Here is a 17,480-nt window from a genome sequence, read left to right as displayed (position 1 = left end):
GGAGATGGCAAATGAAATGTGAACCAGGTAGTCAGTATTGTCAGCCACGAGGGGCTAAGTCTGGCTGTGCAGCAGGGCTCCTGAGTGGCTTGAGTCTGGAAAGGGTATGGGTGACCTGGAGAGAGCATCCATTCAACTTGAGTTTCCTTGCCTTGCACAGGTGCTCATATTAGATGTTCACTGTGTGGCCGCCTCGACCTTCCTCTCCCAGTCTCGTGCAGTCGCTACTTTGGTACAAATCACAAGTCTGTTTTCCTCCTTGGGCGTGAAGGCTTAAAGGGGTGAAGGATACAGAGCATGCTTTAGACTCTAGAGCCATTTCCCACCTCCACAAATGGGTATTGGGCGTTTTCTGGCCAAGAGAAGTGAGCCGAGGCTGGAAATGTGGCAGGGAAGATAATTACATGGACACTGTGTGACAGTTTAATAACAACTGTGATTAGGATGTGTCTGGTGTGCTGTGGGAACCCGGAGGAGGGAGGAATGCAGCCTGATGGGAGTATCTGGAAAAGCTTCAGAGAGGAGGCATTCATTTGTCCTTGACCTCGAAGGATCAGAAGATGTCCACCATGCTGCCTCTTCTTAAGAATTACTCACTAAGCATGCACTGCTCCTTGCTGGGAACGGTGGGAAAACGACAGGAAGGGATGGTGGTTCCTGTCCTGAAGAAGTGCACAGCTTGCTGGGGAGCGAGCCTGGCACTGCTGAGCCCATTGGAACTCAGTGTATACAGATGGAGGTGGGGTGGGAGAGCGTCATGGTGCGGACTTGGAGATCCAAGGCTTCCCGAGTTACTACTCTCCCACATGGAAAGCGCACTTTCTGCAGGAAGAAAGAGTTCCTGCCTTGCACTGTCCGGCCCGCCAGTTCCCATTCCCCTGCCTGGTTTCATCAACCTGATTCTGTATAGGAGTTAGCTGAGCTCCAGTAGGGGTGGGAGCAAGTCGGACATGAAAAGAGACGCTATTGGTAAGGACTTAGAAGTACTGGCTCTCCTTATAAGCCAACTGCCATCTGCAGATCACAAAACACCCATGTAGCCAACAAATGACCTAAGTCTGAGGGGGTCAGGGTAAAGTAAGGTGCACTTTCTGAGCCTTTGATTCTGTTGTTTCTTCTCAAACTCTTCTCCATTGCTCTCAGGATCCTCCGGCGTTTGCTCATTGTTTATTTTCGTCAGGCTCATCCCTGTTCTGTTTTCTTAACATCATGGCGAGATTTGAATCACTGAGAACAGGAGTGACGTCTAACACGTTTCTTGTTTTCCCGAGAAGCAGTTATGTAGAATAAAGGACACAAGTTCCCGTGGGTGATCTCGGCATCAAATCCCAGCACTGCCACTGAGCTTAGACCTTGGAGCAGTTTCCTTATCCATAGCAGGCGGTGACATAAAGCCTTCCAGCTTCCATGCAGTTGACCGGGTAGGCTGGGTGAGTCTCAGCTGTGCGGACTGTCTTATACCCTGTTGTAGTTAGAGTTTTCCTGCCTGACCCATAGTCAGGACAAATCTCTCTTACCCGCCAATACCACAGTAGCTCAGACCCAAACAAGAAAGCACACAGAAACTTACATTGTTTAGAAACTGTATGGCCGTGGCAGGCTGCTTGTTATCTACCTTTTCTATTTTAAATTAACCCATTTCTGTTAGTCTATACTTTGCCACATGGCTTGTGGCTTACCAGTGTTTTTACATGTTGCTTTCCATGGCGGCGGCTGGCGGTGTTTCCTCCAGCCTTCTACTTCCCAGAATTCTCTTCTCTTTGTCCCGCCTATACTTCCTTCCTGGCCACTGGCCAATCAGAACTTTATTTACACAGAGTGATATCCACAACACCCTGTGGCTTCCCTGGCATCTCTACTCTGTAGATGCCAGTTATGGCATTCTCTCTGCCAGTCATGTCTAGACAGTCATGCCTCTAGAAAGTCATCAAGTGTCCATTGTGAAGCAAGATCCCTCCCAGTTTAAGGCCGATGATTGATGCTCCCTTCTGGGTGTGCTTCGGACTTCCTAGTACAGCATGGTAGATGTTCGGTCGTCACTGGATGCTCTTTCATTCTCAATTCACCTGTGGGCACACTGTGGGCACACTGTGGGCTGATGAATGCATGGAGCTGTGACTCTGGATTACAACAGTTCAGGGTGGGAATGTGGAACCCTCACACTGCCCAGCCGTGTACTAACAGACCCACTATTGTTTTCTTACTTGCAGATTGATCTGGAGCCAGAAGGGAAAGTGTATGTGATCATCGATCTCTCGGGGTCATCAGGTGAAGGTAGGAGAGCATGACCTCTCACCCTTGTCCTGTGTGGCAAGTCTTGGCCTTCTGGGTCTCCCCCTTCCTGTTGTAGCGAGGACATTAGCATGGTGACATTTAATTAGTTGGCATGCTTTAACAGGAGAAGGTTATTTTTTTGGAAGATGCTCTGCCCGTGTACCAAAAGGAGCCAGACATCTGTTAGTGGTGGGGCAGAAGGAGATTTCAGACTTGCCGAGAGGCCAAGAACACAGGCATTTCCAAATGGTGTGTGCAGGACCAGTGCTGGTGGGGTGGCACCCTCTCCCAGGAGGCTTCTGTGGGTTTTGTGTTGTGTATGTTGAGAAGGAAGTAAAACCAGTTGGTCTAACGGTATTCAGAAACGAAACAAAGAGGGTGGCAGACTTTAGAATCTTATATTTTTGGATCATTTACAGGTTCATTTTACTAGTTACTTAAAAGGCAAAGGAAGCCGAAGAGAGGAGACAACATAGGTTTTCTCTGATATTTATACTTTTCTTCTTTCTCCCTTTTACATCCTCTTCTTTTGATCCCCCCCACACACTTTGCTCACTTAATATCTTTTAAGTGCAGGATTTGAAGTGTGGTAAAGACTGAACAGACAGGGTGGAAGAGAAGGACAAGGAAATGCAGCTTTGTCCAGACAGGTGCAAGGCAGTTATGGCGGACTTAAGCCCTAGACAGGGTGGTGAGTAAACAGGACTGAAAGGCATTGACTGGCCTAGTCTTTCCTCCCTTCTTCTCTCTCTGTGGGCAATGAGACAGAACAGTTGGTATTCGTGGCCTAGCCGAGAGACGGGGAGACATTAACTTCTTCCCCTTAAAGATGAGGGAAAGAAATGGTGTTTGGGGGGCCTCATCCCCAAGTGAAAGGGAAACGGACGTTCCTGTCCTTCAGCTCTCCCAGCTGGAAAACTTGGCTATTTCACAGACTCACACCAGATTATAAGCACAAAGTCACAATCACATATACATGCAGTCTCTAGGTAAAAGTTGTGATGGGAGGAAACTTCTGTAAGGTCAAAGGCTGTAAGCCAGTGGTTCTCAACCTGTTGGTTGCAACCCGTTGGGTTCACATATCAGATACCCTGCGTATCTGATATTTACATTATGATTTGTAGCAGTCGCAAAATGACAGTCCTGAAAAAGTAATGAAATAATTTTACGGTCAGGGGTCAGCACACCATGAGGAACTGTATCAAAGGGCTGCGGCATCAGGGAGGTTGAGAACCGATGCTCTAGGCAGATGGCATGTGTGATAGTGGCACCTGGTAACTTTCATCTGGCTTATTGTCAGTCCCAGCAGGTATTCAGAATATTTCCATAATCATGTGCATATGGAGACCACACTAGAGCTGGGTCCGCTTTTAATAGATTTTGATGATTTGGCATAGGTTAAAAGCTTTAAGCATCCTTTCAAAATTGGTTTCTTACATATTCTGCTCTTTATTGCAATTATGTTTGGCATGCCCAACTTCCCTTCTCTGTTGTCAGCCAAGAATAGAATATGCTGTTGAAGAGTTGAGGATTTAGCAATATGTAGTATGAAATAGTTAGGACCTACAGAAATAAAGTAAAACAAACCAGCCAGGTTAAGAAAAGCAACTTATCCCATCACAGGTGGTAATTACCCGAGGTCTTACCTACTCTGGGGGCTGAGGCAGGAAGATGCCTTGAACCCAAGAGGCCTGCACATTCAGGCCTGCAGGTTCAGGCCCACTTAAAAAATAAGGAAAAATAATAAAACAAACAAAGAGTGAAGGCTTGTAGTCACCTTAAACATTGTTAGCATAGTATGTGAGCCCAGCTTATCAGACTTGAGAGTTTATAATAGTGTCCTGATTGTAGATGTTGGAAAAAATGTTTGATAAACAAAAATCAATTCCTTTTTTTCCTGTTCTTTCCCTAACCTTAATTAAACATGCATTTTCTGTGCCAAGATGCTGGGTAACCAATGGCAGGCTTGAATTATTTTCTTTCTCCTCAAAAAGATTAACGGCCTGTAAAATTATAAACAACATTTTTTTTTTTACATTAGAAAGGAGATGGACAATGAATGAATAAATAAATCAGAAGCAATTGATTTTTTTTTTTTCATTTTGCTTCTACGCTTTATTGCATGCGAATACCCAAAGCAATTTTCATCGGGTTAAATTCTGAGTCCATTTTTTAAAAAAAAAAAAATCTCTTTCATCTAAAGAAAACAGAGTTTACTTTAGAAACGCTGACACATGCCAGGATCTGTAAAGTACTAGCATGTGTTGCTCCAAAGCAGAGAGGACTCTATTTTCCCTTGGCTGTTCTGGACTTGGGATTCCCTTCTGTGAGAGGTGGGTGGACACTCCATAATCTCGCGTCACGCTCCATTTGTACTATACTCGTCTGTTCTCCCAGTCCTGTGCCCTGGGCTGAGGGAGCTCCCGGTCTGGAGGTAGCTTTGGTTGTGAAGGTAAGACTCAGAGGAGAATAAACCACAGCTAGTCTGCAAGAGAGAAGTCCCAGAGAATCAACTGTCAAACTACCCTGTTGCGCCACAGACTACGGATTCTACTCCCAGATGCTTGTCCACTCCTTTCCTTGGGTGCAGTGCTAACTGTGTTCTGTGAAACGGCAAGAGGAGAGTAGCCAGGCCTTACTCCACCAGCACCATCTGAGCAGCCCTGCCTCCCTGCTCCAGCCCCATCAGTGGGAAGAACAAACCCATAGATGTGGCACACACTTTACAACACACGCAGATTCCAGAGTGTCTAGAAAGGTGCGGGTGGATGGTAGTGTCAATACACCCCATTCTTCTAGATTGTTCCAAAGGTTCTTTTTCTTGTTAACATGCTGTTAGGAAGCTTGGGTGTTTACATCCGCTGGAGCAGGATATAATGTGATTTCTAACTGTCTAATAAAATTCCACTACTTGCACATCCTGTGCAGGTTACCATAATGGGATTTGACTAGTGTGTGCTTTGGCTAAACCAGGGAACCTGACCCCAGATGTAAGGGGTCAGGCCAGATGGCCCTGAAGGTCATTTCCGGTCATGTGATGTTATTCTTCAGTATAATAGACAGCTCATAGCCAAGAATGGGTAATATCTGCAGCTGATAGAAGGAGCTGAAGGAAATGGACTTTAGGGGGTCTGTGTTGTCATAGGTGTTTCACTAATATCACACCAAATTTTTTGTGCAAGCCCCGGCCTGAGGCATTCCTTAGTTTGGCTTTCATCATGAATAGCAACCATTTGGCTCCCTGGTAAGCCTGGCACTATTGGCTCACCTGATAATTAGGTCAAAGTATAATTAGCTCAGGTAACAGACATATAAACAGCAAATTTACTCTCAAATGTGTGAACAATTGTTTCTTATTATGATCAAAAGTTATTATCTGCCTTTGCTGTCATTGGCGTGTGATTTTTTAAAGTTCATTATAATAATAAGGCAATGCTTCCTTATTTACAGGCCCTCTGGATGGGAGATGGTTAGGGCCTGACCTGTGGGGTCTTCTTCCTCTGCTTTGCATCCAGGGGACAGTGTTCATCTCCAATTGTTCAGAGTCTAAACTGCAACAGAAATTGTAAGAAGTAGGCCCCATTGGATGTTGGGCTTACAAACCTGTGTCTGCAAAAGTGTACAGAATCTACAATAGAAGTTGAGGGCTCACCCACCCCTCCTTTCTACAGTCACATGATGCTGAAAGTGCCTGGTGTCTTCTGTGGGAAGCGCATGGCCCTAGGAGTCCATCAGAACTAGCTTAGTTTCAGATTCCTTACCCAGAAGGCGGGGCTGGGGGCCATGCACTAGGGAATTGTATTTGGACATAGTTTTGGAGATTTCATTCTTGTCACTCAGTGTAAACCTAATCCAAGCTGAAGCAACCTGGGAGAAGTGCTATGGAGGTGCTACACAGCCTTGGGACAGCGTTCATGTATACAAAGACGCTCAGTAAATATTCAGAGCCTGGAGACCCAAGAGCAGGGAGGTGGGTGTAGTTCATCAGAGTCACCTTGAGAGCAGCAGGCAGGCTCTTCAGAGAAACAATGGGAGGGCAGGTTTCACCAGGACCAAGAGCAGAGCCAGTGAAGGAGACAACTGTGGATGTGTGCCAGGTCTCAGAGAGTACTTCCTGTGGGGTTGAGACCCAGATGTGGTGTTACTCCTTCCTCTTCCTTCCTTACCCTCCCCCAAATGAAGCAGTCCCCAGCCAGATACTCTGGAGTATCCCCAGCCACTGGTTTGTGTCCTGAGTGTGTCAAGGTTAACAACTTCTCTTGTGGGAGCCTGGCTCCTTCTATCACCACTGGGCGCAGAGTGAGAACACATGGCCTCCAGGCTCTCGTTGGCCCTGGGTAAAGCCCTTCATCTGTTTGAAGACAGTAAATCTCTGTTCTTGAGGCAGACTCCATCAAATCCTTTAGCCTTTCTGCAGGTATGTTTTCGAAGTCTTACCCCTCTTTGCAGCTTCCTGCTGGGTTTTCCTCTGGCTGCTCAAGGAGACAGATGTAATGAAGCCAGCTTCACTTGGCTCTGGAAACACAGCACGTGTGTGGAGATTTTCACTTTACCGAGTGCTTGGCGCAATCACCTTCACATGGAAGTGGGTGCTGAGAGGGCACATGATACATTTCAGACCGCACTACAGGCTCCCCTCCAGTCTTCTGCTTGCTCTGTTAGAGCCCCGATAAAGAGTTTTCAACATGGAAATGACCTCCTGATGTTATTATTTTTGTTCGTTCATTTCTTCAGAAAGCTTTAAATAGGAACATAAAGCCAGAATTCCTAGCTTTTAGTCCAAAGGTGACCCCAGAGTCCCTTTCATAAATTCACAGATCTATTTTTTCATTCCTGTTTCAGGAATGGCTGGAGCCCTCTCCAGCTGTCTATAGTGTGGACCTGCAAGTCCTGGTTCGAAACTAGAGCTAACATAAGCCAAGAAGGACAATGCTCTTTCCTACTGCCCTGCTCTTTTTCTTAGAGACATTGAAGCCTTATGTTGATGGCAGGCATTCAAGCCTTTAGATAGAACTTTGGTTCTGCCAGAGGGTAGCATCTCCAGGATCCACAGTCCCACTGAAGGTTTGGCCTTTTCTAAATTCCATGTTATTTAATCAAGTATGATTGTCAGAGTTTCAGGGAGTCATTACTCAAATGAACGACACCCACCAATGCTTCTCAACAAATGTGCCCAGTTTGGCATATTGCTAGATTAGTAGGCTGGGAAGTCAAAAATGAAAAACAATAGTCACAAGTATTGGAACATTGCTTTCAATTAGGAATGCACATCTTGTAGGAAGAAAGCAGCAAAGAATGGCACATTCACACTGAGTTCAGAACTGGGAGTAGCCAGGGAGTAAACTGGACCAGGAATAGCACGCAAGGCTTCCAGGGAGCACCGGGGCTTGGACTGGAAAGGATGGCTGGACTGCACTTCAGGGAAGGAGGAGAGAAGCTCCTGTGAGCAGAGGGCTATAGTTGTTGTTTTTCTTACTCTTTGGGGGCCTGCCACCCAGCTTCCAAATAAATCACACCAAGACTTAGTCTTACTTATGAATGCCCAGCCTTAGCTTGGCTTATTTCTAGCCAACTTTTCTTAAATTATCCTGTCTATCTTTTGCCCCTGAGCATTTACCTTTCTCTATTTCTGTATACCTTTCATTCCTTCTTACTCCATGGCTGGTTGTGTAGCTGGGTGGCTGGCCCCTGGAGTCCTCCTCCTCATCCTGCTCCTCGATCTCTCTACTCATATTTCTTCTCCTATTTATTCTCTCTTCCTGTCAGCCCCACCTATCCTTTCTCCTGCCTACCTATTGGCCATTCAGCTCTTTATTAGACCAATAAGGTGTTTTAGGCAGACACAGTAACACAGCTTCACAGAGCTAAACAAATATAACATAAAAGAATGCAACACATCTTTGCATCATTAAACAAATGTTCCACAACATAAACAAATGTAATGCATCTTAAATTAATATTCCACAACAGAAGGGATCCTGTTATCATTATCCAAGATAGCTTAGAAGCGTTGAATATTTAGGAATGGCAGGATAGACAAGATAAATTAAGTACACAGGGTGTGTACTCCCTGGGAACATCCAAACAAAAAGGTAGTTGTCAGTATTGCAGGTAGAAATTGTCATGCTATGCAAGCAAGAAAAATGGAATGTCATAAATGATTAACCCATATTTGAAATTTGAAGGTGCTTGTTCTAGGCTTAACTTCATGGTCAAGACCTCTTTCTCTCTTAGATCCCCAAAGAGGAAAGGAGTGTTCCATGTCAAATTTAATCACATCCAGAATATTGGATTGGGGTCTATTATAACTACAGCACCGAGGTATTTAAAAGACCAAGTCCAAGGAAAGGCATCTCTTTGTGGCCTTTTCAAATTCTCTCTTTCCCCACTTAGCTATCTGTTAAAGTCCTATGCTAACCACTTGAGCATCTTCAGGCTGTCAGCCTCCTCCTCCTCCTCCCCCCTTCCTCCTCTTTTTCAGGTCTAGAAAATAAATTCCTGGGTCTCATGCATGCTGGACAGGTGTTCCACCACTGAGCTATGTCCACAGCCTTTCTAAGGTGCCCCAAATTAAGTCTAGATATTCCCATGTTAAGTTTTGAATATGAAACATCACTTAGGATGTCAATGGGAGTTTTCAGCCTCCTAAAGCCACACTCAGCTGCAAGGTGCTGACCCATCTCTGTGGGATATCCCTTAGGCAATAGGATTCCAGTCATGTTCACCCCGAGTGCTCCTTAGACATCTGTGGATGTGTCAGATTTTCCACAAGTGCATTGAGTCCAGAAAATGAAGAGTAACAGCATTCAGATGTTCAAAACCATTGATCTTAAAATCTGTGCTCTTTACTCCCGACTCTCAACCTGGTATAACTGCTTGCGACTTCTGACACCCAGACACACAGATTTTTTTTGCTGTCCAGATTTGGAGGTTCATCTTTGCCACAATGGAGTCAATGTTTATTCCTAGAAGTGATAATCTGCATGGGTTGAGGACTCAGCTGGAGAGCAACAAGCCCCGCCCCCATCAAGAAGTTCTTCTATCCCAAATAGTCTTTGCTGAAATGCTCCATGAGAAATAAGCCAAGAAACCCTCATTTCCTTTTAAATGGTCTGTAGGAGCACAGCAGTTCCTCTGAAATGAATCATCCACAGTTAACAACACCAAATGCCAGCCATTAGCAGACGAAAATCAGGGTTGAACCTGGAGAGACTGGGGGGCCACTCACTGCAAGCCTCCTTCCTGCCTGCCGTTATGTGGGTGTGGATATGTATTCTCCCTTGACTGTGTGCTTGTTTTGCTACTTATTTCATTTGCAGAAGGGAGAGTCATGTGGAAGAAATACATGTACAGAAACAGTGGGTTTACGATAGGTCCCTAGTGAAGACGTGGGCCCCGTATTTTCTCCCATGTCCTCTCATCCTGTCTCTGTTGATATGTATCATGGCTGCATCTTATAAAAGAGAGTTTGGGGGAAATCATGTTTGCAGTTCAGATCATATTTGGTTGAAATGGCCCATAATTGAATCATTTACTGTTGTTAATGTCCTCGTGACTTGGCTTAAAAGAAAGGGGTATTTCCATTCATCTAACCTAATTTAGAGAGTTGTCTTTCTGTACCAATTATTCTGTTCTTTTATCTACTTGAAACTGGCCAGTGCTGACAGTTTTATAGATGTTCCTTATTACCTAGCTTTGTTGAAACACTCACATTCTCACAATCAAACACATTTGCCATCGTTAATCTAGGTATAACGCCAAGGCTTTTATCTTTCTCTTTTACTGTTAACCTTTGGTGTGGGCTTGTATAGACCAAGTAGCCAGGAAAACACACATACACACACACACACACACACACACACACACACACACACACACACTCTCTCTCTCTCTCTCTCTCTCTCTCTCTCTCAGTCTTCCTGGTAGTTTCAAAAGAGATCATTAGTGGAGTCCAAGGCTGTCTGTATCAGAGATAGCTCCTTTTGCAGTGCACATCACCATTATTATCAGTGTCAGGAGCTAGACAGACGGGAAGGCCTGGGGAGTAGGTCTAACCCACAGGCAGCCACTTGCTCTATGTTGATTCCAGCAGGGCAGAAGTTACCAAAGCTAGTGAAGCCACCAGTCGATGGATATGAAGCTTGAGACAAGAAGTCATGGGCACTAAGTGAACACCAGAAACACCACAGCAGCAATGTTGCAAAGAAAAACAGTGACTCCATGGAATCAAACTGCCAAGGATGTCTTTCCCTACCTGCTCCATGGAAATGGGCTACTGGGCCCGTCTGCCTCTCTGCATGAGGAGTACTGAGTCCTGCTGAAGGCCCAGTCTAAGGAACCTCGATTTTAATGTATCCCATTGCCTAGTAGAGGGCTCTCTTGAGCAATAACTATGTAGACAGCATTAATCTGAGGCTCTTTGTGCCTACATCTGTGATCTGTGTGGATTCAGGGGGTCATCTCTCTCTCTCTCTCTCTCTCTCTCTCTCTCTCTCTCTCTCTCTCTCTCAGGGATTTCTGGAGCCTGCTGTAATCCCTAGGCAGAGACAAGTCACTGTCCTTCTGTATAAGGGAGCAGTCACATTTCCACCTAATTCCTTTTTTATTATTTCCAAATAATTTTTAAATAACTCATACACATAAATTATAAACTAGAGAAGAAAATTATCCTTTCTTTCCAAATTTCCTTGTCCCTTCCCCAGAGACGATCCCTTTTCCCAGTGTATCATTGACATTCTGCACACACACACACACACACACACACACACACACACACACACGAGGTGGGGGCGACTTGAATGTAATCTTTAAGGGATTTCTGTTTGCATTGCTCACCTCTGTGCCTCTGGACTGAGTAACTGGTATACAATGTGCATCTACATGTCTGTATAAATCAGACATATTCTTGATACTGGAAATTTTGACGCATCAAGCCTTAGTGGATTACCTTCGGTCAGTGGCTCTGGTCCCCCACGTCAAGGGAAGAGAATGTTGTATCCCTTACTACTTTCATTTTAGGCTCTCCACGTGGATTGAAGGAGACCATTTGAGATCAGCTCTAGTGGCTGCCATTTGTTGGCTATCTGCGCAGAGAGAGCCTTCTGTGGCGGGAGAGTCTTACTGGTGGCCTCACTGTACCAAGAGCTGCAAACTAACTCTTGTGCTTCTTGGCCTATTCTTTGATTCTTTCCATGAGAAGAACAGGAGCTCCTGATGGCAGGGAGATGCTCCTTACTCCGCATTCCTAGGACCTTAGATACCCAAGAGAAGAGTCAATGGTGCTTTCTTCTGTGGAGGAAACTGAGGATGAGAGAAACAGAAGAGGGAAGAGATATTCATTCTCAATTGTGCATGGGAACTGCACAAAACCAACGCAGAGCTGGTGGCTGCCAGTGGGTCAGACCTGCATCCCCAACCTTCTAGTCTGTCTGCCTCCTGGCACTGACAGTAATGGAGATGTGTAGTGCAGGGGTTGGGGAGGCGGGGGTGTCTTCCCTGCTACAAAAGCCCATGGCTGCCACTGGTGAATTCCTTTGAAACTGTGAGGAAGAGTGAGTTCAAGGGAAATTATCTTCACTTTTAGGGTTTGCACAAAAGTGTGTGTGTGTGTGTGTGTGTGTGTGTGTGTGTGTGTGTGTGTGTGTTATTGAAGTCTTCATTTTAATTCCTGCTTTACAGCAAGCTAGTTGCATGATTTACCAATACATAAAGTAAATGTCTGTTGAGCTGGGCCTAATAGTTCATACCTTTAATCCTAGTGCTGGGGAGGCAGAGGCAGACAGATTATTATGAGTTCAAGGCCAGCCTGGTCTACAGAGCAAGTTTCAGGCCAGTCATGCCTACATATTGAAACCTTGTCTCAAATAAAACAAAAGAGTTGTATACTCAGAGTCCATTGTCTGCTAGGTATCATGCATGGTAAGGGCTACAAGACAATAAAAAAGGTAGAGGCCTGGGGGATGTCTGACAACATGTACCCTTCCTTTTTAGGCCAGGTGGTCTCTGTACATAGGGTGAGGATGTGCTATGCAACTATTTCCTGTATATTTAAGCACACCTTCATTGAGGAAGGAGGTTAATATGATTCTGGAAGTAAAGGAAACACACAAAATCCAGGAAGTAAACAAAACTTAATCAGGCACAGAGAGCTTTCAAAACTTACAAAGGTCACAAGGCTTCTCCCCAGTGTTATATAAGCAGCAACAATGGCTGAGTAGAGAATACTCTCCTACTTCAAGAGCAGCCTGCACATCATATGGGATCTCCGTGGACACAGCTTTTGTTAGCCTTTGCTAAGCAAAGTGGGACTGCAAGAGAAAGAAAATGTTCAAGGCAGAGAGCTATATGGGGATGGTTGTCCAAATGGATCTGCCATATGGGTTTTCTCATCCCTGCTTTACATCTAGGGGAAATGAGGCTTATGGGGTTTAAGACTGAATCAGTCAGAGATGCTTTGAAAATGTAGATTCTGATTCAGTGGGCCTGGGATAGGGCTGGGGATTGCGTGTGGCTGACCAGCTCCAGGAGATGCCCATGCTGCTGCAGCCAGACCAAACTGGGAATAGTAAGAGACAGTAGTCCTGTGGTCCCCTCCAAACCATGCTTAGCAGGCAGCCGTTCTTATTGGAAATTTCCCAGTTCCTTTCCACCCAGCTCCCAATAGTTCGCCTTGAAGCCAACCTCTGTGCCTCCTTTTCTAGTCTGTTTGTCCTTTCTTCTGGAGAGGGGGCTCAGAAGGTGCTCAGGATCCACCAGCAGGCCAGGCAATACCCTGGCCTTGCTGTTTAGCCTGACTTTAGTAGCTCACAGAAGAGCAGAGATGGCAGTATCAGCGTTCTGCAGGCAAGGACAAGCACCAGTTTGTAGCAAGAAAACAAAGCCCTGAGGAGCCTTCTGAAAACCACTCATTGGGATACTGGATTGGTGTGTGTGTGTGTGTGTGTGTGTGTGTGTGTGTGTGTGTGTGTGTGTGTTTGTTTTTCTATAAATACCCCAGAGTATCAAGTGATGCTTGAATTTGATCCCACTGTGATAATTTTCTCCTGGTTCCTGCAGCTTTAATTAAAGAAACTCACCCAGGGACCTTGCTAGAACTTACCTAGGTGACCCTCCTTTGATAGCAGGTTGTACTGTTTTTCATGGTAGGAGAGAGTTCTGGATTAAGGACTGGGTACACAGTAGGGGCATAATTTTTCCTTATTCATTAGGTGGATGTGTGACTGCATGAAAGGAACAGGCAAACGTGTTACTTTAAAAAGGGAACTATTGAAATAAGGTGTTTGCCCGACTTGGCTTTGGATAATCAGTTGTTTCATATTCCCTTGTACAATCCATTTCATAGGTGGGTGTGGGCCTGTTGTTTAAGCTTCCTTTCTGTGCCACATACTTATTAGGGGTCTAGAGGCTACCTCATTGCCTCCTCATACACCAAGTCCCCAATTATGATACCCTGTCCCTCCCTGTCTATTCAGTTACTTCTCTGTGCTTTTAAGCTCCAATGAGATTGCAAGTTTGCCTCCTCCTGGGAGCCTTCCCACACTGGCCCATCCCACGGGTGCCTGCTGGTCTTTACAGTGTGTGTATTTTTTAATGTCTTATAAGGAGAGTTCAGGTGTAAGCCACAGTGACACACCCTATGCCAGTCTTCTAAAGGGTAGAGAAAATGAGTAGGCAAAAGAACAGGAAAGGGAGAACACAGAGTAGTTGTGTCTCCTGAAAATGTAAGCAAAAGAGGACATGTTAAAGCCTGAATCTTGAGGCCAGGTGTGGGTGACATGTGCCTATAATCCCAACTACTGAGGACTGTAAATCCAAGGTGAGTCTGGGCTCTACAGAGAACTGCTACCTCAAAAGCAACAAATAAACAAAGATCTGAGTATCAGTCTTAAAGTACCACCAAAGGTCTTTGAATACCTCTAATTTATGTGAACCCCTACTGGGAAGATTTCATAAGTGAAATAAAGGTCTTCTAGGGTGTCACTGTTTGCTCCTTGAACTCTGTCACATGAATATGGTATGGAGCTTGCTAAAGAGTGGCTCTTGGTGTACATGGATGTACAGACCCCTCTGTGTAGCTGGAGTTTTCTTCAGTCCCGTCCGGGACCACAGCCACTCAGATCCAAATAAACACACAGAGGCTTATATTAATTAAAACTGTATGGCCTAATGGCTCAGGCTTCTTGTTAGCTCTATCTTACATCTTAAAATAACCCATTTCTATAAATCCATACCTTGCCACGTGGCTCGTGGCTTACCAGCATCTTTACATTTTGCTTCTCATAGTGGCAGCTGGCAGCAGCTCCTGACTCAGCCTTCCTGTTCCCAGAATTCTCTTCTCTGCTTGTCCCACCTATATTTCCTGCCTGGCTACTGGCCAGTCAGCATTTTATTTACTAACCAATAAGAGCAACACATTCACAGCATACAGAGCGATATCCACAGCACCTCTATGAGAAGGGAAATGGCAGCCAACTCCCTCTTTCAGGGAACTAGCTTTCTGTCCTACTCATTCATGTGTGCCATGCAGTAAGGAATTTTCCTCTCAAGCATAGGAAACTCTTGTCTCGATACCATGCAAGTGAGAGGAAACCTGGGTTTTCTCAAGAATACGTTACATTTTGGGGAGCAACACTCTCAGTAGATGGTGATGCATTGCCCCAGATGGACTAAACACAGGGTTCCTATAGGAGGTAGGATACCCAGCTCTTTGTGCAAGACCTAAACCCCAAGAAGCAACTACTGGTAGATAGAGCCTTGTCCTTTAAGCAGAATAGCTGTTGTCATCTTCATCAGAAGCAGCTGTGACTGCTCAGGAATCACCCTTGGGGTGGAGCCTATTGATATCACCTCATGGAAGCAGGACTAAGGAAAGGCTATTAGACCTTCACCTGAGAGCTAAGTGATGTCCTCCTGCATCCCTTCTTATGTATATCTATCTATTCTATATAGAGTGTATATACATATACATACACAAACACACACACACACACACACACACACACACACACATATATAGTATATTTCAGAAGCTAGAGTATGCAGTAGAAGCTTCATTGACAGGGGCCTCCATCTGTGCCTCTATGCTGGGGTGAGACTGTTTGGTGATGTGGCTGTGATGAGTTGCTTATGCTTCTGTAAGCCACTTCTCACCCATATTCTCTAGATAAGCCAATGAACTCCTTGATTCACCAGATTGGACTGTGATGGAATCAGGCTGTGATCTGTCATGGGTACCCTATCCAGGGTGAATCAACTTGTTTGAATCTCCTTAGGAAAAGTTCATGCAACACCAACCAACAGACCAAGCCTGGCAGGCAGCTGGACTCCGCCTTGCTGCAACCTCCTTGTGCACAAGGAGCCCACAGCGGCTTTGTAGGAGGCAGCGCTCCAAGTCTGCACATGATGCTTCTAAAAATACATCTGAAAGCCAGAGGAATGGAAGTTGAATAATTGAGTTAAATGCTGTGATGCAGGATTTCATTACCAGAGAGCTAAAACGCATTAAAGTCCTCTCATTATGTCTCATTGTTTGGACACACTCTTTGGTAATATTTCCAACATTTTGTGCTTTAAAATATATATATATATATACTTACTTAATCATCTTGGGGAGCATGTTAACCTGCTTAGGTGCTGGGAGGGTCCAGCTGGGACTACAAGTTGTCTGGTTAGTTCCTACTGGCCTTAATTTTCCAAAATACAATATATTCATCTTTCATTGTGAGAATAACAGTCACTTTTTTTCTCACTGTTCTTATTTTTATGTTTTAGAAAAAAAAAAAAGGGTAGAAATCAATGTAGTATTTCAGTAACTGCACAAACATTGTCGTCTAAGCCACACTAAGCCTGTCTATGTTGACTCTGCCATGCCTGCATGGTCTCAGGCAGTACAGGATCCAGCCGTACTTAGGAGACATTCGTTCCGTGGATTAAGGGATGGCTGTGGTCCAAGTGAGATGGTAAGGCTGTGGAGGGGTTACAGATGCTTGGCAGGTAAAAGTCCTTCATGAAATGTCTCTGGCTGCTGATGGCTGACTGTACATCTGGCCCATGTGCTATTTGAAGGCTAAATGGATGAGAGTCAAGAATTGCCTGTAAGAGGTGGGTTTGGGGTCACTGGGGTTGCTGTCACAGCCACTGGGACTTGGAAGACAGACTTCACCTGCTTAATTATAGATGTCCTCTCAGCTTCTTGACCTCTGCCTGCCTGTAATTACAGCTCTTGAAGCCAGCCCACTGGCAGGTTAACCAGAAACACCTAGGCCTGCCTGAAGAGAAATCTTACTGGGTTGTTTGTTTTTTAATTTTGAATCTTTAGAAATTCAAATCAAACCGGGGACCTTTAAATCTAACATTCCCTTCCTGTAGCTCACAGGCCTCTTTGCTATAGAAAACAAAATCAAAAAATGATTTTTTTTTTTTTAATTTGACTTAAGGAGAAAAAAAAAGTCCCTTCACAATTTGTTGATTTTCTGTCAGTTTGTCCGTAACTGAAGTCAGTCCTGCCCTCCTCTCCTTGTGGTATTTTAATTCTAAAATTACACTGTCCCATGCATTGTGTGTGTGTAGAAGACCAAGTTTAAGGAATGTTCCACGGCCCACTGTTTGGTGCCCCTGTGCTGATCTTGTTTGAATCTTTCGTCCCTGATTGTGACCCTGAATTTTATGTTAATTTCTTGCAGTTATCTATGACTTACCTGCCTAGACACACATATTCTTAAACAATAAGTTGTTTACTTTGGCCTTTATTTAAATACTTTGTGACACACTTAACATGATGCCTTCCGGACTCATCCTCATTGGAGTGTGGGACTATCATTGACTCATTTTTGTTTCTGTTTATTATTATATGATATGATTATGTCAAACTCATTCACCCATTCTTCTTTCTGTGGACATCTTAGGTTTTTCCTGTTAAGGACTCTACTATATTTGGGTACACTTGAATGCATCTGCAGTTTCTTTAGGTTATTTACCAAGGGGTTGAATTGATGGTTCAGTAGATGGCTATGTGCCATGATGAATTGTTTTTATATCAACTGAAACTACTGACAGATGGATTTACAGTATCTACCTGCCTTATATTTTCTTTCTTTTTTTTTAATTGAGCTGAGGATCGAACCCAGGGCCTTGTGCTTGCTAGGCAAGTGCTCTACCACTGGGCTAAATCCCCAACCCATTATATTTTCTTAATAATTAATTATCTT

The 17,480-nt window shown here is 44.6% G+C and overlaps 1 protein-coding gene across 2 annotated transcripts in view; it reads left to right on the top strand.

The window, feature by feature from the left end:
* The window catches only part of Prkce (protein kinase C epsilon), a 485,801-nt gene that overhangs the window by 172,465 nt on the left and 295,856 nt on the right, over window positions 1-17,480 (top strand). For both annotated transcript variants that reach the window (XM_036170614.1, XM_036170615.1), the window contains exon 2: window positions 2,211-2,274. In XM_036170614.1, the coding sequence (XP_036026507.1) occupies window positions 2,211-2,274 (64 nt within the window). The remainder of the gene's footprint in view (window positions 1-2,210; window positions 2,275-17,480) is intronic.

Source organism: Onychomys torridus, chromosome 21 (genome assembly GCF_903995425.1).
Source record: "Onychomys torridus chromosome 21, mOncTor1.1, whole genome shotgun sequence".
In the NCBI taxonomy this organism is placed as follows: domain Eukaryota; kingdom Metazoa; phylum Chordata; class Mammalia; order Rodentia; family Cricetidae; genus Onychomys; species Onychomys torridus.
Note: the sequence above shows the minus strand (reverse complement) of the source record. Positions and strands in the feature narration are given on the sequence as shown.